At 45.8% G+C, this 24,050-nt stretch overlaps 1 protein-coding gene and 1 long non-coding RNA gene across 2 annotated transcripts in view; one reads left to right on the plus strand and one right to left on the minus strand.

Annotated features, from left to right (window-relative positions):
• The window catches only part of LOC144694291 (uncharacterized), a 145,491-nt gene that overhangs the window by 78,121 nt on the left and 43,320 nt on the right, over positions 1-24,050 (plus strand). The window contains exon 24 of the mRNA XM_078564623.1: positions 23,578-23,720. Coding sequence (XP_078420749.1) covers positions 23,578-23,720 — 143 coding nt within the window. The remainder of the gene's footprint in view (positions 1-23,577; positions 23,721-24,050) is intronic.
• LOC144693611 (uncharacterized) lies at positions 10,697-23,880 on the minus strand. The gene is made up of 3 exons (XR_013579577.1): positions 23,565-23,880; positions 16,243-16,288; positions 10,697-11,542 (listed from the first exon to the last, which is right to left on the minus strand). It is a non-coding gene; the product is annotated as an uncharacterized LOC144693611 (long non-coding RNA).

Here is a 24,050-nt window from a genome sequence, read left to right on the forward strand (position 1 = left end):
AAGTTTGTACTTATTCAACATAGAAAAAATATCCTAAACTGCTTCAGAGGTGCAATGACACAAAATAGATGCCAAGCCAAAAAAAGAGATTGAAGGATGAGCAACCAGATGCTTGGTCACAGAAGTCAGAGTTCAGGAGGGTTTTAAAGAAGGAGGGAATATGGAAAGACAGTGGGGCTGACGGAAGAAATTTCTGACCACAGATCTTCAGCAACCAAGCGCACAGCTACCAGTGATGAAGCAAAAGTGGGAAGGACACTAGTAGGGCTCAAGGAGGTTACAGAAATAGGGAGGAGTAAGGCCATGAAGGGATTAAAATACAAAGATGAGAATTTTAAATTCGAGGTCTTGAGGGACCGAGAGCCAATGTAGTCAGCAAAGAGAGAGGTGATGGGTCAGTGGAACCTGGTGTGGATGTGAAAAGACATTGCCCTGACCCACTGTCCCACCCAGTCCCAGAGTGTGAAAAGACATTGCCCTGACCCACTGTCCCACCCAGTCCCAGAGTGTGAAAGGACAGTGTCTGACCCACTGTCCCACCCAGTCCCAGAGTGTGAAAGGACAGTGTCTGACCCACTGTCCCACCCAGTCCCAGAATGTGAAAGGACAGCGTCTGACCCACTGACCCACCCAGTCCCAGAGTGTGAAAGGACAGTATCTGACCCACCCAGTCCCAGAGTGTGAAAGGACAGTGTCTGACCCACTGTCCCACCCAGTCCCAGAGTGTGAAAGGACAGTGTCTGACCCACTGTCCCACCCAGTCCCAGAGTGTGAAAGGACAGTGTTTGATCCACTGTGCCACCCAGTCCCAGAGTGTGAAAGGACAGTGGCCAGAATTTTCCAGCCCTGTTGGTACCGGGCATTATAGCACATGGGCGGGGTGGGGGGGGTGGGCACAATATGGCAAAAAGGCCAAAAATCAGTTTCACACCAGTGTGAAAGCACAGCAGAATCAACTGATAGTGTCCGCCATTGCGGAATGCGAATCCCACTGGAGGCCGGTGTGAACCCGCTTTGCATCCCACAAATGGGATGCAAAGTAACATTCAACCGGAATCACCCCCAAAGCCAGGTTTACTGTTAGGCCAATGGGAAAACACGACAGCCCAGAGCACGTCATGACAAGTCAAGACCGACCATTAGGGCCTTGCTCAAATCGAGGACATCCGAGGAGCAGAAGATGCTGGGGCCCTACAGCTACCGGACCCTGGAGGAACATGTGCATTGCATGCTGGGTGGGTTCTCATGGACATGGCTTCACCGCGAAGCAGCTCTCAGAAGGTGGGAGGTCTCCATTGATATTTTGGGTCTGCTTCTGAACATCATAACATTGGCCATGGGCTGCTGCGGATGGTCGGCATGGGGAGGTTCAGGAAGATCCAGCTGTGAGTGGGGGAGGAAGGTGTACCATGGCGGGGGTGAGGTTGGGAGAGAGGGGAAGGAGGTGTCGGAGGGTTGAGGTTCGGAGGGGGAGGAGGAGGTATCGGGCAGAATGCAGCAAGTGGGGAGGTAGGTGTAAGGGGGGAGGAAGCAGTAAGGGAGGAGTTCAGAGAGGGGAAAGAATTTGGAGGGGGGAAGGGGTCCGGGAGGAGGAGGGAGTTCGGAGGAGGGAAGGAATCCAGTGGAGGAAGGTGCCCGGGAGGAGGAAGGTGTCCGAGGGGAGTTCAGAGCGGGGAAGGAGTTCGGAGGTGGGAAGAAGCTTGGGGGTGGAAGGTGTCCGGGGTTGGGGGGCGATGGGGGGTGATGTTTGGAGGGTGGTAGGGAATTCAGAGGGGGGAAGGAGTCCATAGTGAAAGATGTCCAGGGGCCAGTAGGTGTCCGGGGGGGCGGGGAAGGTGTTTGAGGGGAGGAGGGAGTTCAGAGGGGGGAAGGAGTTCAGATAGGGGGGAAGGAGTCAAGGGGTCATTGAATATTTTTAAGGCAGAGGTAGATAGATTCTTGTTAGGCAAGGGAATCAAAGGTTATTGGGGTTAGATGGGAATGTGGAAATCAAAACACAAGAAGATCAGCCACAATCTTATTGAATGGCGGAGCAGGCTTGAGGGGCCGAATGGTCTAATCCTTTCCTATTTCTTATGTTCTTATGAAAGGACAGTAGAGTTGAGCAAAAATCTGACTATGACCATTGTGTCGAAATCAGAAGTGAGCGGACCCTCGTGATGGACGGGCACAGGTGCTGCATGGGAGGGTGGTAGGGTGGTCAGTGGGTGGGCGGAGATGCAGGTCAGCTCAGATGGACACCTGAAAGCGAGCCCCAGCAGGAAGCAATGGAAATGACAGTGCGATGAGTGTGCTGGATGAAGGTTTCGCGTGAGTGGGAGAGTGCTTGCATGAGGCTCTGAAAGGCCTTGCCACACACATATGTCTCTCTCCAGAATCACTCATGGTCAGGGATTGCTGGGGTTGGGGGGCCATTTGTGGGGCTGCAGTAGGAGGACTTGCGAACCCGTTAATAAAGTTAAAAGGCAACATAGCACATTATTCAGTGAAAGTAACAATATTTTCAGAATATAAAGTGACAAAATGTGTTCACCCCTGCAAACTACTTGTTATAAGAATTTCTTAACTTTTCTGGGCCTACCCCTGACATCCACCGCGGGGGCGGAGACAGCCTGTGCAATTGTTAGCCCTGTCACCTCTGATGACTTTAGTGTGCATTCTCTGGAGAACCGAGGCCTTGGGGGCCCTGGCTTGCTTTGGCTGTTCTCCTGTGGACCAGCTGCTCCCTTTGCGGTGATAGAGGATGAGGTTGAGGGCATCACAGGCAAAGGGGACTCAGAAGGAGCAGACAGCCTCTGGGATTCCTGAGTGGATGACCCAGGGGTGTCCAGCTGCTGCTCATTCTCCGTTCGAGTGGCCGAGGCCCCGGCCTGGGCTCCTTGAGGGGAAGGGGCACCTGGAGGGACATCAAGATGCCCCGTTTCCCTCTCAAGTTGCCACTGCAGTAACTCACCCATAGGCTGCAGGCCTGCGTGCAGCTCCTCCTACTGCTGTGCACATGTGGGCACCACTTCATCAGAGAGCAGGCAGATGCACTCCTCTGACTTGCGTATCACTTAGGGTTTCCAACAGCTTTGCAAAATGTTCCCCTGCCTTCAGCTGCTTCTCCAAGATGAGTTGTAAGACTGGATCCTAAAGCTCGTCATCTGGCTCGGACCTCAGGCTCGTCTTCCCCAGCAGTCCTCTGAGTGCCACCAGATTGTGAACCCGAGCCTGTTCTAAATCTAGGTTCCACTGAGGTGTGTGTCTCTGCACTGGTGGAGGGTGTGGGTAAGCGCTGTGACAGGTCTTCTAGGCTGCTTATTTCCAGCTTTTCACTGGAAGAGGTGTCCACTTGGTGGGAGGTGAGGACCTGGATGGAGCTGAGGGACTGGCTGGCTAAGGGTGTCGGTCGCTTGGCAGAGCTCCTGTGAACCAAAGTAGAGATAATTATTGCATGGCAGCAGAGTCAAAATCAGGAGAGAGACACTCACAGTTCTACTGAGAGAGGAATGATGTGGTGCAGGATCCTCACGAGGGTGTTCGCCGCCAACCTCACCATTTCCGCATGCACGGTCCATGCCCTCACCAGTCAACCAGTCAGTGCGATGGCGCGCTCCTCAATGTGAGTGAGGGCCTAATGTGGGTCACTCGACCCACTTTCTGGAACCTCTCCCTGCTGTTGTGAACCAACTTCGTCCGCAGATGGAGAGAGTGTGAGCAGGACACATGGCTCTGCGTGAAATGTTTGTGTGGTGAGCGGAGACTTGGATGGGATGAGGACACGAGCTCCAGAGGATATGAGCCTGATGGAGATGTGAGGGTGTGTATGTGACAGTGGTGTTGTCCCTTGTGGTGTGTGATCCTTGTGGGTGAGTGATCGGCTTATGAGTGTGTGAGTTGAGAGTGATGAGCTGGTTGACTTACCCTGGCGGAACGGATGAGAGCATTCATCCTCTTCCTGCACTGGATGGCTGACCTCCTCTGTGCTCTAGTAGCTCTGACCATCACTGCCACTGCCCCCCAGGCCAGATTGGTGACTCTGGTGGACCTCCTATGGCCAAAGTGGGAGTAGAGGACATTGTGGCGACCTTCCGTTGTGTTCAGCAGGGGCCCCCCGAAAGGTGTCAATAAATTTGGGGACTGCCGTCTACTTTGTTTTTGGGGCCATCTGTACAGCCTGGAGCAGTCCTGTCACTCCAGTGCTGGAGCTAGTCTGTACATAGGAAGTAGGCATGCCTCTAGTGCACTTTAAATATGGTGCCCGGAGCGAAGAAGTGCTGAGGTTACGGTGAGGCGGGCAAATCCAAGCCCACCTGCCAGTGATCCAGTGTGTTTCCCGTGAATGTATTATTAATGAGGTGGGATGCGCCAGGAATAGGACAATGCGGCAAGGAACCTCGCCATCGCTGCCAGTGGGTAAAACCATTTTTTTCCTGCCCTTTGCCACATTTTGTGCAAATGTTGGATGATGCCAGTCTGAGACCAGGCACCACCAATCACTATTTTTTAAAAAGTGCTGTAGAAGCAGAGTGAGTGAGTGGTCCAATGGAAAGTGTATCACCAACAGTTTTCACCTCAGCAATATAGGAATGGGAGGAGACCATTTTGCTCCTCCAGCCTCTTCTGCCATTCAATTAGTTCATTGTAAATCTGAATCTAAGCTCCATTTTCCTACGTGGTTTCCTAACCCTTAATAAGCTTATCTAACACTGACCTATCATTCTCAGTTTTGAAATTTTCAATGGACCCCTAGGCTCAACAGCCTTTGGAGTGGAGCATTCCAGATTTCCATTGCCCTGCTTGTTCAGTGTGGGCTATGGAACATACGACACAGTTTCCATCTTCCGGTTCAGCGTGGGTCACAGATGGTAGAAGGCCATGGAAAGAACAAACTATACATCAGCTGTTGTCAGCCTCTGAGTTTCCCTCCATAGTAATGAGCGGGTGGAAATCAGACTATTGAGTCACAGCAGCAGAAACACCAGGACGTCCAATTATTGCCGCCTCATTGAAATCTTCTTTCATTACAGATTTCCCTGAAATCTATCACCTTGGCCGTTGCCAGGCCCCACAATGAGTCAGTCACGCTTTCTCCATTGACCACCCAACGATTCGCAAAGCAGCTCGGGGCAATCATTCTTCATTCTCTTTGGCCTCTTCTATCAGCCTTAGTTCAACGACATTGCATCAGTGTCTGCCTGAATTGTTTGTGTGCACTGAACTTACTAACAACAGATATGGATCTCACCTTTTTTATTGTTAAATAAACTCTCCCTTCGTCAGGAGTTTCAGTCTATTCATTTTGTAATTGTGAAGTCTAGCCAATTGGGAAGGTGCGGAGCCTATAACACCAGATACAAGGAGATGTAGCTGATTCATTTTCAGCGCTAAACTCTGTTCAAATCCAGCCCAGATCGATAGCATGAAATCTTGTCTGGGTGACAGCTGTTGTGTTTAGACTCAGTCACATCCCTGTACCTTTAAACTGCTTCAATAAGGAACCGGCAAAAAGCACACATAATGTGTTTTTGTGGCACATGCACATTCTATACTTAGCCTCCATTTCACAAACTTTTATAACTTTTGAGTTAACAAAACAATAATACTTGTTTGTTAAATTAGTCAGGCCTCAATTCTTTGCATTATGGGGAGAATTTTCTCCCCGGTGGAGGGGGGCTGAGCGAGAGTGGGTGCTGAGCGCTGCCTGCGATTGGCTGCGCGCCGCCATTTTACGTGGGCGGGCCAATTAAGCTGAGCGCTCTCTGTGCAGGTGGGTGCAGGAGGCTGAGTTGGGGCCTGTGCTTTTTTGCACATGCGCAGAGCTGCCTCAGGGAGTTTAATTTCATTACCAAAAGGTCAATAAAAGATTTTTAAAAATTATTCAGATATGTCCCCTCATATCACATGAGCTGGGATATGTCTATGAATTTTATTAAAAATTTTTATTAAAGTTTAAAAACCTTCATGAAACCTCATCCTGCCCATGGATGAGGTTTCATGAAAAATGCGAAGGCCGCCTGGGCTCTTCGCCTGCCCGCCGCCAACCTTAAGGTTGGATGGGCAGCTCTGTTAATCCTTTTAATTGGTTGTTAAATGGTCTTAATAGGCCTTTGACAGTTCAGCGGGCGTGCAGCCGACTCCGGAGCACGCCTGCCGAACTGAGGATTGGAATGTTGGGACGCACACCTGACGTCACTGCGCATCATTTTACATGTCGGCGAGTGGGTCCCGCTCCCGCATGCCGACCAGAAGGCTCAGGCCTATGTGTTAGTGCTGGTGAATTTGTAAATGTGTAGCTTTTGAACATATTTGTCTATCGTGGTGGAGAGAGAAATACTGGACCATGTGGCTGGAGACACTGGGAGGGTTTTAAACTCACCTGAATGGGGTGGAGAGGATTATAAATTCAAGAATGGGAAAATTGCTGCCAATGCGGTTACTTTCGGATTAATGGAGGCGCGTTGTGGAACGGGTGACTTGCCGCCTCTTCAGAGAAGGGTCCCTAATTTAAACATTTCAGTGAGGTTGTAGATTTCAGATTTTAGCTGTAGTTTAAATCTATGGCTGAAAACTAACAGCTAAGGAAGGTGAGGATGGCCAGATCCATCAGGAAAGTAATTTTCCAGCCCAGCTTGAGGGCCAAGAGTGTTTCCTCCCAGTCTCTCAAGCTGACCTATTTCCCACTCTCCATGATCCCAAACGCCTCTGCTCTCACTCCACTCCCAAACAGACCCATTGGCCCTGAACGCTACCACCCCCACCCCCGAACAGTCCAAATAATCCTGAATAGATCCAGCCCCTTGAACAGGAGGCCCTGAAGCGATAATACTTCTCAAATGTCTTTTTTAATTCTTTCATGTGACATCACTGGATAGGCCAGCATTTGTTGCCCATCCCTAATTGCCTTTGAGAAGTCGCTGGTGAGCCACCATCTGGAGTCATCTGATGCAGGTACACCCGCAGTGTTGTTAGGGATGGAGTTCCAGGATTTTGATCCAGTGACAGTGAAGGAACGGTGACATGTTCCAAGTCAGGATCATGTGTGATTTGGAGGGGAACTTGCAGGTAGTGGTGTAGTTCCCATGAGTTGCTGCCCTTTCCTTCTAGTTAGTAGAGGTTGTGGGATTGAAAGGTGCTGTAGAAGGAGGCTTGGTGAGTTGCTGCAGTGCATCTTGTAGATGGTACACACTGCTGCCACTGTGTGTTGGTGGTAGAGGCAGTGAATGCTTAAGTTGGTGGATGATGAAGTGGGTTGTTTTGTTCTGGATGGTGTCGAGCTTCTTAGGTGTTGTTGGAGCTGCACTCATCCAGTCAAATGGAGAGTATTCCATCACACTCCTGACTTGTGACTTGTAAATGATGACAGGCTTTTAGGGAACAGGAGGTGAATTACTCACCACTGAATTTCCAGTGTCTGGCTTGTTCTTGTAGCCACTTATTTATAATGCTATTTCAGTTCAGTTTCTGGTCAATGGTAACTACCGGAATGTTGATAGTGGGGAATTCAGCAGTAGTATTGCCATTGAATGTCAAGGGAATATGATTAGATTCTCTCTTAAAGATGTTCATTGAAATTCTTACATAATAGAAAGCAGAATAAGTCACAGAGGTTTTTGAGATCTTTGTGGAAAGGCACCTGTCATGGGTTTTGAGATTGCTGTGGTGAGGAGTCTAACGCAGGTTATTGAGATCAAGATAGAGAGGGGTTCATCGTGGGTTATTGACAACCTTGTGCAGTAAACAGCTGTTTGACTCAGAGGCTGCAATTTCTGCTCTAGAAGTATCACTATTCAAGCTATGTTGCACGATAACAGACCAATCAGTGCATCAAGCATAGAAGAGAAATAAACTTTTCTGTCTCCCTTCTCAATGTCTCTAATTCTGTATGTTTGTGTGTTATATGTGTTGTATGTGTTAATACCTGTCTTTCTGTTTCTCATTTTGGATATGAAAATCTAAGAACAGAAGAAATAAGAGGCGGAGTAGGTCATATGGCCCTTCGAGTCTGCTCTGCCTTTCAATAAAATCATGTCCGACCTTCTACCTTATCTCCATCTTCCTGCACTGTCCACAAATCCCTTAATCCCCTTAACACCAAAAATCTATCGGCCTCCATCTCGAATATACTCAATGTTAGAGCATTCACAACCCATTGAGTGAAGAATTTTCTCCTCCTTTCAGTCCTAAATATCCAATATCTTCTTCTGAGACTATGACCCAATGTTCTAGACTCCCCAGCCTGTGGGGAAAACATTTTTTCAGCATCTAGCCTGCAAAGCCCCTTAAGCATTTTATGGGCTTGATTTTATGCCCCCCCTCCTATCCGCTGGGCTTTGGGGGTGGGGTGGGGGCACATTAAAAATGCATTGGGTATCTGCTCAAAGTTTCCAATAGCCCATGATGGACCCTATTCTATCTCGATCTCAATAACCTGTGTTAGACTCCATACCACAGCAATCTCAATATCCATGCCTTCCCAACCACTTCAACCCAGCTACATAATACGGGGGCTGGGGAGGGGCAAGGCACCCAGTAGCCCGCCCACGCTTAAGCCTATTGAGGCCTTAAGTTGCCATTTATTGCCCATTTAAGGCCCTCAATCTACCTACACTGCCATAATACGCTGGGCAGTGGCAGGCAGGGGAGAATGGGAAGGCTGTTTTTTAAACAACTTTGTTGAAAAGTCGGGAAGGAAGTGAGGGGCACATCATCCGGGGGTGGGGGGGTGCCCTGTATGCATGGGGGCACCCCCTTCCAAGATGTTACACCCAAAACTAACACCCCCAGCTTCCTCGCCACCTGCCCCCCCCTTGCATGCCCAATCCCTCCCTGCCCTAAAAGCCCAGGACTTAGCTGGGCCTGGTCCCCATGACCATCTTCCTGGGGCCTCCTTGCCATCCCAGCAGTGCCCACTATTGAGTTGAGGTGCTGCTGGGACTGCTAAAGCTGCAGGTCAGTCAGATTAACTGGGAGCTCTCAAGGGAAGGACTTCCTGCCATTGAGGGGCAGAAGTCCAGCTCTCAGTATGTTTAGGCCCTCTTATTTAAAGTTGCTCGGTTTAGAACCAAATTTTCCTCTGAGGTGGTGGGGTGGGGGGAGGGCAGGGGTATGGTGCCAAGCTGTACAACCCCCGCTGCCCGCCATAAAACCCAGTCCTTTAGATTACTTCACATTCTTCTAAACTCTAGGGAATATAATTTCCCCATAAAACAACCTCCTCGTGCCAGGCGCGAGTCTATTGAATATTTGTTGCATTCCTTCAAAGCCAGGTATATCTTTTGTCACGACTCACTGGGGATAGTGCGCTGCAATATCAAGCCCCACTGCTCCCTGAACTGTGACAAATGTGAAAAGGTTTGATCAACCTGTCTAACTGTTCACTTTAGGTTAACAGAATGCAAGCACCAAGTTTGTAAACTTAATAAGTAAATAACTGTTTATTGAACAAATTGTCTTTAACCAGTGGCAAAAGAAAGAAATATGAACTGCTAGTTTCTAACTCTATAACTTAAACTCTACCCCCTTCTTAAATCCCAATTCACACACGTACAAGACACAAAATGCACACAAAACAAGGATTTTAAGGATGGGATAAAACAGTTCAATAGCACCAATTCCGGAGTACAGGATTCAATGGGTTGATTTTGATCGATGTCTTCCAAATTCCTTTCAGTTCTTGTTGATGACATGAGGTGGTCTTCCAGCACTTTCCGTATTTAGTTCACTGGTTGAGCACTTGCCTTTCAATGTCTCTGACAGTGATTTTGCTCTTTTCTTTTTGACAGGGGTTTTCAGAGAGATAGCAGGTTATAGAGATACAAGGAGAGAAAGCTAGCTAGCTATTATTGCAGGATTACTAGAATCTTACACACACATGAGAGAGGGGTTTTAGGTCTTTTTCCTTTCAGGCTAGGAGCTATTCTGCTGCACAGCTCTCACATAAGCCCTGGTCACCTGGTCAGGAGCCAATTAAAATGTTGTTGCCAGGCAGTTCCCCATTAGACTAGACTCCTCCTTGGCACCATCCTGTCTTTCGTGGCACACTCTGTTCCAGGACAGCAACATTGTATATATCCCTCACACTGTTTCAGTAGACATGTATTTCAAACTGCAGCCATTGTAATTTTAGTCCACAGTCCAACAGACATAAAAAGATAGGTCCTTTCCATTAGCCCAACGGAAATAAAAAGGTATGTTCTATTATGCCTTCCTGAGAGAAGGAGACCAAAGCTGCATACAGTAGTCCAGGTGTGGCCTCACCAGTGCTCTGTGTAATTACAGTAAGACTTCTTTACTATTATACTCCAATCCCTTTGTAACAAAAACTAACAAAGCATTTGCCTTCCTAATTGTTTGCTGTATCTGAATGTTAACTTTCTGTGATTCATTTACAAGGGCCCCAAGTCCCTCTGAATTCAAACAGTTCCCAGTCTCTCACCATTCAAAAGATCTTTTAAAATTATTTTTTGCCAAAGTGGATGACTTCATACTTCACTACATTGCACTCCATATGTAATGTTATTGCCGCTCACCCAACCTGTTTGTATCCCTCTGCAACCTCTTTATGTTTTCCTCACAGCTTATTTTCCCACCTAACTTTGTCTCATCAGCAAATATATTACATCCAGTCCCGTCATCTAAAAAATTATCATATATTGTAATAGCTGAGGACCACGTACTGATCCTTGTGGCTCCTTGCTAATTATAGCCTACCAATCTGAAAATATCCCACTTATTCCTACTCTCAGTTTTCTGCCCATTAACTAATTCTCAATCCAGGCTAATATATTACCCCAAATCAATGAGTCCTATGTGTCACTTTCATAAATCCATAACACTACTTAATCATATTTTGGTTTTCTAATATTCTTTCTGCTGAGTCCCTAATAGATTCTAGCATTTTGCTGACTACTGTTATTAGGCTAACTGGCCTATAGTTTCCTGTTTCCTCTCTTCCTCCTTTATTAATTAGCAGGATTGTGTTTGCTATCTTCCAATCGTTGCAACTGCTCTAGAATCTAAGGAATCCTGGAAGATCAAAATTAATGCATTTACTATCTCTGCAGCCACATAATGTTTTAGTGGTATTGTTACTGGACTAGTAATCCAGAGACCTAGGGTAATGCTCTGAGGATCCACACAACAGATGGAAATTTGATTTCAATAAAAATCTGGAATCAAAGTCTGATGGTGACCATGAAACCATTGCCGACTGTCATAAAAACCCACCTGATTCACAAATGTCCTTTAGGGAAGGAAATCTGCTGTCCTTACCTGGTCTGGCCTACATGTGACTCCAGACCCACAGCAATGTGGTTGGCTCTTAAATGTCCTCTGAACAAGGGCAATTAGGGATGGGCAAGAAATCCTGGACCAGCTAGCGATGCCAGCGTCTCAGTAATGAATAAACTAATAAAAAAGATCCAGTGGATTTGATGCCACTTAGTCCCATTAATTTCTCCAGTACTATTTCTTTACTTATACTGATTTCTTTTTAGTTCTTCATTCTCCCGAGACCCTTGGTTCCTTGTTATTCCTTGAATGTTTCTTGTGTCTTCTACTGTGAAGATAGATACAAAATATTTATTTAATGTTTCTGCCATTTCCTTATTCCCCATTACAATTTCACCAGTCTCTGCCTCTAATGGCCAACAATTAATTTAACTAATCTCTTCCTATTTACACACCAAAGGAAATGTTTGCAATTGGTTTTTAATGTTTCTTTCCAGTCTACTCTCATAATCTCCTTTCTCTTTCCTTATCACTTTCTTGGTCCTTCTTTGCTGAATTCTAAAATCCTCCCAATCCTCAGGTTTAGTACTCTGCGTGGCAAAATTATATGTCACTCCCTTTGTCCTAAAACTGCCTTCAACTCCTCTTGTAGCCATGGTTGGACCATTTTTCTGTTTTTTTGTCTTAAAGGGATGTTTATTTGTTGAAGATTATGTATTAATTATTTAAATGCAAACCTTTGCTTGCCTACCATATCTTTTAATCTAGTTTCCTAATCTACTTTAGCCAACTCGCTCCTCATACGTATGTAGTTTGCTTTGTTTAGATTTAAGATTCAAGTTTCGGACTTAATTAAATCACTAGTAAACTTTATTATATTATGGTCAATCATCCCTTGAAGCCCCTTTCCTACAAGGTTATTAATGAATGTTTTCTCGTTATATATTACTTGATCCAAAATAATGTGTTCCTTCATTGGTTCTTCAGCCTAATGATGTAGATAACTATATTGTATACATTCCATAAACTCACTCTCCACACAATTGCTACAGGTTTGGTTTGCCCAGTCTATATGGAGATTAAAGTCCCTATAGTTACTGTATTCTCTTGTTACATGCACCTTTTATTTCCTGATTTATACTCTGTCCTACACTACAACGACTATCAGGGGACCTATAAACAACTACCACCAATGTTTTCTGCCTCTTGCTGTTTCATACCTCTGCCCAAACTGAATCTACTTCTCCTTTTCCATTTAGTCTATCTTTTCTACCACTTAAATGTGCTGGAATAGTTAGTTCCCAACCTTCGTCACTTTGCAACCACATCACGATCACGGCTATTAAATCAAACCTATTAATTTCTACATGTTATTAACTCATCTAATTTGTTGTGAATGCTTTGCACATTCAGACATAATGCCATCAGCTTTGACTTTTTTTCTAATTTTCCTTGACCACCTGCAAACAAATCTTCCCTTCCATTTTCAGCATCCCAAAGAGACCATTTCCTCCGCAACACCCTGGTCCACTCCTCAATCTCCCACACCACCCCATCCCTTTCCAAGGCACCTTTCCATGCAAATGCGGGAGATGGAAAATTTGCTCTTCTGCCATCTCTTTCCTCACTGTCCAAGGCTCCAAACACTCCTTCCAGGTGAAACAATGAATTATGTGTACTTCTTTTAATTTAGTGTACTGTATTTAGTGTACTGTATTTAGTGTACTGTATTAGTTGCTCACAACATGGTGTGTTCTACACTGGAGAAATCAAACATAGATCGGGTGATCGCTTTGCGAAACACCTTTGTTCAGTCTGCAAGCATGACACCAAGCTTCTGGTTGCCTATCATTTTAAATCTCTACCTTGTTCTCATGCAGACCTGTCTGTCCTCAGCCTCCTGTACTGTTCCAATGAAGCTCATGTCATGCCCAGTGAAAGCATGTCTTATTCATAACTTCAAACATGGACTGTGTTCCTTTGGAAGCTTCTGAAACTGTTTTTTTATTTTAAAATGGACATTGATGAAATGCTAAGATGGCTGCCAAAAGTCAGGTGACCAATGCTTATTCAACATAGGCTATCTTAAGTTTCTTAAAAGTTCTACATGAATTACCTTGGGTGGCAGCCTTCCCCGGGAATGGACATTCCAAGCCAAATGTTTTCTGTGGATTTCACATCTGCCATTGTTCGAAGCCCACCTCAAACACAGAATCAATAGACCTTTAGACTTTTCATCCCCAAGATCAATGCTTCAGAAAAGGGAGACCAGTTATCTACAGAATACATGTGAAAGACCATCATATACCTCCTATTGTGTAGTGATGTCTTTGCACCTCCAATCATTCTGGTTAGACAATACCAGTATTGGTCATGTGACTGAAACTGGTTGGAGATAATGAATTTTGATGTAAGGGCCCAAAAAAGACCTGGGAAAACTGCAAGAGAATATCGAAGGCTGCAGTACAGCAGCAGCAACAAGGCTGTGCCATCTTTGCCTTTTAAGAGCCAGGAGGCTGTAAAGTATTTAAAACCCTCCAGATTCCAAAACTCCAAAACCATCAGTAAAGAAATTTGACCTCCTGACATGGAGGCCACAAATACCTAACAATGACCTGCTAAGCATTCATCTCTTTAAGGGAATTCTACAACAATTTGGATATCTGACTTCAGCTATTTTGGACTCATCAGGAATAATCAAGGGGCAGGATTTTCCCCCTGCCGGAGGCGAAGTTAATCCGATCGGCGCCCCCGATTGGAGGCACGGTGCCATTTTATGTTGGCGGGCCAATTAAGGCCCGCCCAGCGCGACGTCCACACGGAAGCACTATGCATTCCCAGTGTGGGTGGGGGGAGGAATTCCTAAATTGAAAGTGCGCTCTTTCGCACATGCGCACGAAAAAGCGCACTCATCTCTCTGAGGCTAAGTGCTGCCTCAGGGAGATCGGCTGTTCTGTGACAAATATTAAAAATAGAAAAAAAAATTCCTGACATGTCCCCTCATGTGACACTGTCACATGAATTGGGACATGTTTGTAATTTTTACAAAAACTTTAATAAAATTTTTAAAAACCTACATGAAACCGCATCCCACCCGTGGATGAGGTTTCATGCTTTTTCTAATGCCCACCAGGGCTCCTGGCCTGCCCACCAACCTTAAGGTTGGACGGGCAGGTCCATTAATTAGCTAAATGACTCTGTCAATGGCCTCAATTGGCCATTGACAGGTCGGCGGGCGCACAGCTGATTTTGCTGCTCCCCTGCCTACTGGAAAATCAAAATGGGAAGCGGTGATGTCGGGAGTTCCGCTTGACGTCACCGCGCATCATTCTACACGTTGGCGAGTGGACCCCGCTCACCAATGGGAAAATCCTGCCCAAGGGAAACACTTCTCTTTACTGGGCCCACAGCAACTGGTCTCTTAAAACAAACTGAACATGTGAAGTGTTAACTATTCTTTTGATTTAACACTTGTAGAAGTGCACTATCATCTTTAATTGCATCTTTCTTGAGTGTGTGGTGTGTTAATGACATAGCGTTTAGACTTTATTGGGGTGGGTATGTGAATAAATAAACTTCTCTTTTCCTAAACCCATGAAAGTTTGCTGCTGTTTCTTTAAATTAACCACATGCGAAAGTGGGCTAAAAAACACATCTACCTTTCCAAAACAACCACACTGATTGTGGACAGCAAGAGAAGGGAATTGGGGGTTTCAGTATATTTCTCCTTCCCTGTCCATAACGCTCAACCTGAGCTCAAGGAACAGCATGATGAGGCACTTCATAGCCTCCCTTAAACTCATACAATGAGTTTAACAATTTCAGACCATAACCTCTGACCCATTTTGTTTCCTTTTCTTTGCAGGTTTCATTTTTACTCTTTCTTTCTTGTTTTTGCTTTCAGGCGGTAATTGTTTATTATTGTACCATTCACACCTCCTGTGAGGACATCTTTTGTTTTTTGACTTGTCCCATTGCCCTTGCACCACCAACACTTTTGTCATCTAACCTGCCCTGCTCCCCTCCCTACACACCTTTCCTTTTGTTCTTTTTCTTCCAACCTGCCCTGTTTCACACACTTAAAATCTATTATGTTTCTAACTTTTCTCAGTCCGGATGAACGGTCAGCTACCTGAAACTTTAACACTGTTTTTCTCTCCATAGGTCCTGCTAGACCTGCCGAGTATTTCCAGCATTCTCTGTTTTTACTTATCACAGCCTCTCTGCCCTTGAATTTTATTCTCCCAGAAGTGAACCTCAGTGCTTTGTTTGCATTTATTTTTATGGCTTTGTGAACCTGTGTTAGTCCTTATCATGATTTTGGAATCTGCACACCCCTGGAACCCGCTGTTGCTGTATCCTATTTAGACACAGTGGGGAATTTCAACTTTTGATGGGCTAGAAGGTGGCTGGGTGGGTGGGGGGGGGGGGGGGGGGGGGTGCGCGCGCGGAGGCGGTGCAGGGGGTGCCTAGTAACACCAAGGAAACTCAGAAGCCTGTGTTTCTCCAAATGCTGTGGCGTTTTAACCCAACAGTGTGTGTCTAATGACAATGACAGGTTCCCAGTGCGAGTTCACTGGTGTCTTTTATGGAATTTGCCATCCTTGCCCAGTCAGGCTGATATCTAACTCCAGACCCACAACAGTGTGGCCGAGTCTTAACTGCCCTCTGCAATAGGCCATCAAGCCACTCAGTTCAAGGGCAATTAGGGATGGGCAGCAAATGGAAATGTATAAGTAGGTGAAATATTTCACCTGGAAACCTTGGAGAGATATTTAACACAAAAAAAAGAGTTGACACCTTCCAACGAACTGTGTAAAGACAGGGAGAAGACTGCTTATGTAGGCACAAAGCCCTACAAGGTGATCAAGGCATGTTTCATTGTGTTTTAACTCAGTTGCTTACTTTATTTTCTGTATTGTCCTTCGCCAGTTGAAATTTCTATCAGTGTCTAGTAACTCAGTTCAACAAATGGTGAACTCCAATACAGCCAGACTGTCCTCACTTCTCTCACTCACCACATCAGACCTGGGGTTTTAGGATCACAAACAAAGATGTCCTGAGAGGCAGTGTCCTGCAAGTAAGTTGACAAAAAGTTATTGAAAAATAAATGTGCACATTTTGTTATGTTTTTCCTTTCTGTAATTTTACAGGCACAAAGAGGTCAATTTGCACCACCTTCCTGCTATTAATGTGCTGGTAACAGTTTTGAAATGGAGTCTGTCGTCTTACCAGCCCATTGACCCCATGCGGTGTTCCAGTATCATTTGAAAATGGCCTATGGTTGGGAGTTCAAAACACATACTTATCTCAGCCAGTAGGTCATTTTTAACATGAAAATCAGGGTCCCATGCTGTAAATAGGATCCCAATTGACACTTTGAGCTAGAAATAATTAAACTGCACACAGTTCAGGCTTCAGTTAGTTCCATGGACCAAGCGGTCCAGCAAAGTTAAGTGTTGGATTAGTTCCGTGGGTCCTAAAGGAGCATGGATCTTGAAATTAAAATGAGTCGCTGCTGCCCTGAGATCCATGGTGGCAACCCTCCCCTCAACACCGACAATCATGGTCATAGCCTCATCTTGAGGCCTCATTTAACACCCCACAGTTCGCTGGTTGGGTGGAAATGAGGCAGCTGCCTCAAAATCCGCCACTACCTTTTCGAGACTGGTTTGGGAATTTGTTCTAAACCTTTGTAAAGCAATTTTGCTCACATACCCTCAAAGGATAGAGCAGGAGACAAACAAGAGAGGCCTTATGGTGCAGTGGGCAATATCCTTTCCTCTGGACCAGAAGCTCTCATTTCAAGTTCTGCACCGGGACGCATTGGCCACAGAAGATGCATTCACAATGTGGCCAAGCAGGTTAATTGTTAACATGCAAATCCGTCCAATGTGCTTACAGCAGGTAGTAAGAGTGGGAGAATCTCCTGGTTAGCTAGAACCCTGTGGCAGTTGCAGTGCACAACCTTCCCATGTTAAATGACCCAATGTGTGAGCTCTTGCCACAGGTTATACTCCATGGCACTCATCTGGCTCGCTCTAAGGGACTGCCAGTGATGATGAAACAAACAAGGACCAATAGGTATTTGCATTCTGTGGGAACCAAAAGATATGGGGATCTGACAGCAAAGTGGAATTGAGATCAAATATCAGCCAAGGTCTAATTTGATGGTAGAGCTTAAGGGGCTATATGGCCTACGCCTGACGCTATTTCAAAAAAAGGAAGGCAGAAACTTGGGAAAATAAAGCCTTACATCAACAAAGAGATAAAGTCAGAGAAACATGTTAAAACCACAACAGACTGGTGCACTTCAACTCCAAACACAATATGAGTCACCGTAAGTATTACACAAGTGCACCTGAATGCCCTGTGTTACAGGCCAAAATTTCTCAAACTGGAAAAGTACTCAATCTCAAAACCTGTTGTTCTTGACCTACAACTTTATCAAGGAGATGAATAAGCTCATTGTGTTGTGACAAAGGAAATTTCTTGGCAATGGTTCAGTCAATCAATTGACGTCAGGTGAGGTATTCACTTTATAGTCTTGGATGAGTTATAACATCCTCTGAACATTCAACTAAAGCAATTGTTTTCAACCCATTCACCCATCGCCCCATTCATCCATCACCCTATTCTCATTTAACTATATTGGCTCCTGGTGCTGCAGTGAGTCAAATTCAAAATTCTCGTCCTTGTGTTTAAGTTCCTCCATGAACTTGCCACACTCTATTTCTGTTACATCGTTCCTTACATCCCATTCCCGTGTCTCTGGCCACACCTCCATTCATCCAGTAAAGTAATTGGGAAGTTTCTCTACGTTAAAAGCCCTATATAAATGCAAATTACTGCTTTGACCTGTGTTCAGACCTAAGATACAGTAACTGGTACAGTCTTTGCAACAATATTTCTCTCGGGGTCAGTGAACGAGTGGAAGGCTGCTTATCACAAAAACAACTTGTATTTATTTAACTTATAAAAATGTCCGAAGAGAGATTTGCATTTGTATAGTGCCTTTCACAACCTCAGGACATCCCAAAGCCAATGAGATACATTTGAAGCACTGTCACTATGTAAGAAAAGACAGCGATTATTTTGCACATAGTGGGCTCCCACAAACAGCAAACTGATAATGACTAAATAATCTGTTTTGGTGATGTTAGTTGAGAGATAAATATCAGTCAACATAGATAGGGCCTTGGTTTGATGCCTTACTGAAAAACAACACCTCCAACACTGCAGCACTCCTTCATACTGCACTGGACTGCCAGTCCTGATTTTGTGCTCAAGGGTCAGCTGTGGGACTTGAACCCGCAACCTTCTGGCTCAGAGGTAAGAGTGTTACCACCACTTTTAACACCACAGAAGTCAAATCATACCGCATGCGTACTTGCAGCCCAGGGCTGCTCCAGTGAAGTCATGGACCTGGAAGCCAAAAAGAGTTCAGTGTCCCGTTGCTGGAGTCCCATCTGGAGTCCCACTGCTGTGTTGTCCTCCAACCCTGCTCTGGCCGCAGGAGTTCAGCAATCTCACCATGCTGGCTTAGGGTGGCGGTGGCTGTGGTGATCAGTGCCAACGCTGCACAGAAGGGGTTGGCCATCCAGTGTGGAAAGAGGATGAATGATCTAATCTGTGCCACTAGGGTAAGGCAACCATCTCATCACTCTAAACTCACAGCTTCACAAAGCTGCCACACATTTACTAGCATCTCACTCACTGCCAGCTCAAGGGACATCACCACTCACTCTCTCATACACACTCACATCTCCATCTGGCCTCACCTCCTCTGGAGTCTATCTCCTCAGTCCTCACCATCTTGAGGCCACTTGCACAGATCAACATGTGCCCCCACACACACCCTGGGATATCTCCCTTCCCCAGTACAGCCCTCGCCCTGCAGCCTCTTCCCATGCCTGAGGCCACTTCTCCCCTTTCCTCAAGCAAGACCTAGCCCTGCAGCCATTGAAAATCTACTCCTGCCTTATGGCTGGTCTGGTAGTTAGAGACCTGCCCATGAGCACCCCCTCAGTGATGTGGTGCTGTCTGTGAAGCCTGGGCTGATGACGGTGAGTGCTGCCCAAAGCAAGGTAGGCAAACAAACCTCGAAGTCCCAAGAGAAGTGCAGCCCGCCAGATGTATGTACAGTTGTGAAACACACAATGTAGGGGGCAATTCCGGCGAGCAGATGCTGGACTATTGAAATTAGGTTCCTGACATGTGGTGGCAGGAAATGCGGCCCACCATTGACGGGTGGAGCGGATGATCGCAAACTGGTTTCACGACAGCGTAGAACCAATTTTTTGCCTTCTTGCCATATTGTCCGCTCACACCCGCCATGACGCCTGCCACACCGGGACCGGACAATTCTGCCTAAAGTCAATTTTTACAACATGAAATTCCCAGATTTTTGCTGCTAGCTTGGGATTGCAGGCCAATTATGTTAATATTTTTTCCATGAAAGCTCCAAAACAGTAATCTTGCTCATGATGCATTTAAATTCTACCGCTTATATCTTCATCTTGCATCAGTCAGATCCCTCCTGGTTATTCTAATCAGTGATAGTGCTGGGAATATCTCCCCATTAATAGCCGGAACTCCAACAGGATTCCCACATAAACAAGCTCTCCGTTGACCATCCCAGAGAAGTAACAGCGGCTAATCCCCTGAGGAAATTTCCAGCGATGGTGACTAACTTTAATAAATCTGCATTCATGCTGTGTTGCATTTCCTAAAAGCAAGGGGTTAAAGAACAGTGCTTGCTTTGAACCTTGAAGTTTGGGCAACCTATTTGTTTTGAGCAATATTAAATTGATGTCATCTTTAGAAATAAATTAAAATGTTAAACCAAAAGCCTTCCCATTTTCTGAAGTGAAGGGTTTGTTTGAATTGCAAAATTGGTTGTTCTGGTAAGTTCTTGTGAAACATTCAGTCACCTGATCTCCTCAGAGCTGCTAGTGACAGGCTGTTTCTCACATTGATATAGCGAGTGCTCAATGCAGAAAAAAGATTAGCTTCACAACATTCAAGGGGAAGAAACGGAAATCATTCCAGAAAAGGAAATGTTCAGAGAGTTAACCAAAATCATTGTCATCGAGAATCCTTTCAAGGAGGTCTTAAAGGGAGGTGGAAAGTCAGATGGATTTAAGACAGAGTTCTAGAGAATGAGATCTACAAGTTAATACGAGGGCTGGGGAATCGGAGGATGCACAAGAGTGCAGAATCAGAGAAACAGTGTTCAGAGATGGCAAGGTTGCCTCACTGTAGGAGGTTACAGAGACAGAGAGAGAGAGAGTCAGAGACTTAAACACAAGGATGTAAAATTTAACCTTGATATGTTGCTGGTCAAGTAGTCAGTGTAGATCAGTGAGGAAAAGAGTGATGTACGAGTGTGACTTGGTGTGGGATAAGATAAGAACAGCAAAGGTTAAGGTGGGCTGCGGTTCATGGAACATGGCAGATAGTGTAATTTGTTTTTTGGTTGTGGTTAACAACATCCAAGTGGTGGGCTTCAACTGGGAATTCACTTAAGCTTCTTTAAATAGACAGAAACTAAAACTGTAATTGTTGAGTTAGGAGGTATAGGCTTGTAATTTGTAACTCTGTAAATAAATATGTAAATATAAAAATGGCTTACTGGATTAGAACAGACATGAAGCCAGCCAGGAGAGCACTAAGTAATGAAGTCTGGAGGTGACAAGGCATGACTGAGGACTTTAATAGCTTACAGGCTTAAGATGGGGGAAACAGGAAAAATATGGTAGGAGGATCATTTGTTGGAAGAATTTTTTCATTCTTGAAACTATTTTCTGCTCTGATAAGTAAAATAAAATCAACATATTGGAGAATTTATTCTCCCTCAGTTTTCTTGGCTTCTATCCTGAGCTCTAATTTCTTGCTACATTATCTCACCCAGGTGGCCATTTTACAAATGTGAGGCCGGACAGTGAATGCGAACAGCCCATTCAGTCATGGGGGACATCACAACTGAGCACCTACCTGTCCTCACGTCATGTCCACGCATTAGAGAAAGTATCAGGAGCAGGAACTATATGGTTGATTTCTCTGCAGTCCAGCACTATGGATTATGAGGCCAGCTGATTCAGGCAGGGGACAGGGCTGTGTGGTCTCCAATCCAGCCTGCAAGTGACAAGTGACAGAAGTCACAGGGAAATGGGAAGCCTGACTGATTTTTCCCTTCCCCAGCCCAATGGGACTATAATTCTGATTCCTTTTCCGCGGGCGGAATGAGATTGTGACAAGCTTTAATAAAATTTACGGGATAGGTAATAACTAGTTAATTGTTTTAGGGAAGAGTTGGGAAGATAAAAATTGAGCAATCAGTTCCTGAATGCACATGTTGGACAACCTACCTGTATTAAGCAATATTAAATTGATGTTATGTTTGAAAATAAAGCTTAAAATGTTAAAACAATATCCTTCTCTTTTCCCGAAATGAAAGGTTTGTTTGAATTGCAAAGTTGGTTTGCTCTGATAAGTTTTTGTGAAGCATTCAGTCAACAGAGATTGATGTTGTCATCTGACCTGTTCCTGCCAATTCAGAGCTGCTTAAAAGGGAAGGTAGAGCATAGAGACCTTCTCAGAGCTGTTAGCAATAGACTGTTTCTCGCTTTCACTCGTCTTTGAATATCTGGTGCAGGATGAGGCTGCTGTTCACAGCTTTGGTCTTGGGAATTATTTGTAAGTCATTTTTGTTAATTTAGAATTAAGTTTGCTGTTATTGAGTGCTCACAGTTTGGTATCTGCTCACTCTGTACAGTGCAAGTTATTATGTTAGAGATCCTGTGCAGATTTTCACCTAAGAGCGAAACGTCCATTCGTGGGGAAGGTGTTTTAATTTTAATTGTCTAATGCCCTGTCACAGAGGAAAGCCAACATCATCTAACTCCGTAATTGGAAATAAAAAGTTTGATGATTAACAGAGGGTATTCTGGCTGAAATTATACATGGTCTGTGTTTGCGCCCACAGCTGGAAAACGTGGCCAAGCACACCTCTGCTTTGTCAGATTGCCCAGCTCAATTTAACAGCTGTTAAGTGGTTCGGGGTGAGATTTTTGCCCTCACCTGGGATGAAGGCCCCTCCAAGACTCGAGTCCCATCAAGAGCAGGAGCCACTGCTGGGACTGCAGCCAGCCCCCAATGACAATCATTGATGGAGCCAGATTAGAAGGTAAGTTAGGGTCTTCTGCTAGGGCCAGCCTGGAAAGTCCTGGCAAGGGCATGTGGGACTAGATTCGTGAGGGCGGGGAGGTAACATATTGGGTGGGGGGAGTGGACACAAGGGGGAGGGACTCCATTGGACACAGGGTGCCCAAACAGGGGGAACCCTCCCCATAGCCTGTAAAAAGGCCACCAGGTTTCATTGGACCCCTTTGCCACATAGCCTGGACACCTCCCGCTGCAGGGAAACATCAGCAGAGGACCCCGACCCACCATCCCCGGCTCTCCTTCACCCAACCTATCCCCTGATAACAGACTCCCACAACTAACCATTCCTCCACCTACTCATTCAGCTCGCTCACCTTCCCACTCACTCACTCGTCCATACACTCATCCACTCACGCACTCAACCTGTTCATCCAACCACCCACGCATCCACACACCCACATACACACCCACACACTCATCCACTCACCCACTCACCCACTCAACCTCTTCATACAACCACCCACGCATCCATACCCCCACATACTCACCCACACACTCATCCATTCACGCACTCACCCACTCAACCTCTTCATCCAACCACCCACGCATCCACACCCCCACATACTCACCCACACACTCATCCGCTCACACACTCACCCACTCAACCTCTTCATCCAACCACCCACGCATCCATACCCCCACATACTCACCCACACACTCATCTGCTCACACACTCACCCACTCAACCTCTTCATCCAACCACCCACGCATCCACACCCCCACATACTCACCCACACACTCATCTACTCACGCACTCACCCACTCAACCTCTTCATCCAACCACCCACGCATCCACACCCCCACATACTCACCCACACACTCATCCGCTCACGCACTCACCCACTCAAACTGTTCATCCAACCACCCACGCATCCACACCCCCACATACTCACCCACACACTCATCCACTCACCCACTCACCCACTCAACCTGTTCATCCAACCACCCACACATCCACACCCCCACATACTCACCCACACACTCATCCGCTCACACACTCACCCACTCAACCTCTTCATCCAACCACCCACGCATCCACACCCCCACATACTCACCCACACACTCACATGCTTATCCATCTGCCCATTCAGAACTGAAAACATTTGAGACATTTAAAAACTCACCTGAATGTCGCAGCTGTGTCACAGAAAGAGGCATGTCCTCTGCACTGCTCGTCTTCACCACTTGTCTCCTGTTCTTGCCAGTGGTCTGCATGGATGTTTGCATTGATCCATCGCCGCTGCAGCCTGGATCGGAAGACCGACTGGAAGAGCAGAAAAGTTAGGCATGCAGAAATCTTTGTGCACAGCAGCAATGTGCGCAGCATCAGTGCTGATTGGAAGATCTGGTCCTTTCTTTTCTTCAGTTTAACTTCTATCTTTGTACCCCTGAATAGGAATAATGTGTATACTTGTGTATACCTGTGTACCCCAGTGCAGGCATTGTGTGTATATCTGTCGTGCCTGTGTACCCCAGGTAGATACAGAGAAACTATTTCCTCCAATGAGGCAATCAAGAAAAAGAGGAGACAATCTAAAAGTATCGGGGGAGTTTGGTAAACAGGACAGCAACTTTCCTACACACGGGGAGAGTGAGAAACAAAGCTTGAG

Source organism: Cetorhinus maximus, chromosome 19 (genome assembly GCF_964194155.1).
Source record: "Cetorhinus maximus chromosome 19, sCetMax3.hap1.1, whole genome shotgun sequence".
Taxonomy (NCBI): Eukaryota; Metazoa; Chordata; class Chondrichthyes; order Lamniformes; family Cetorhinidae; genus Cetorhinus; species Cetorhinus maximus.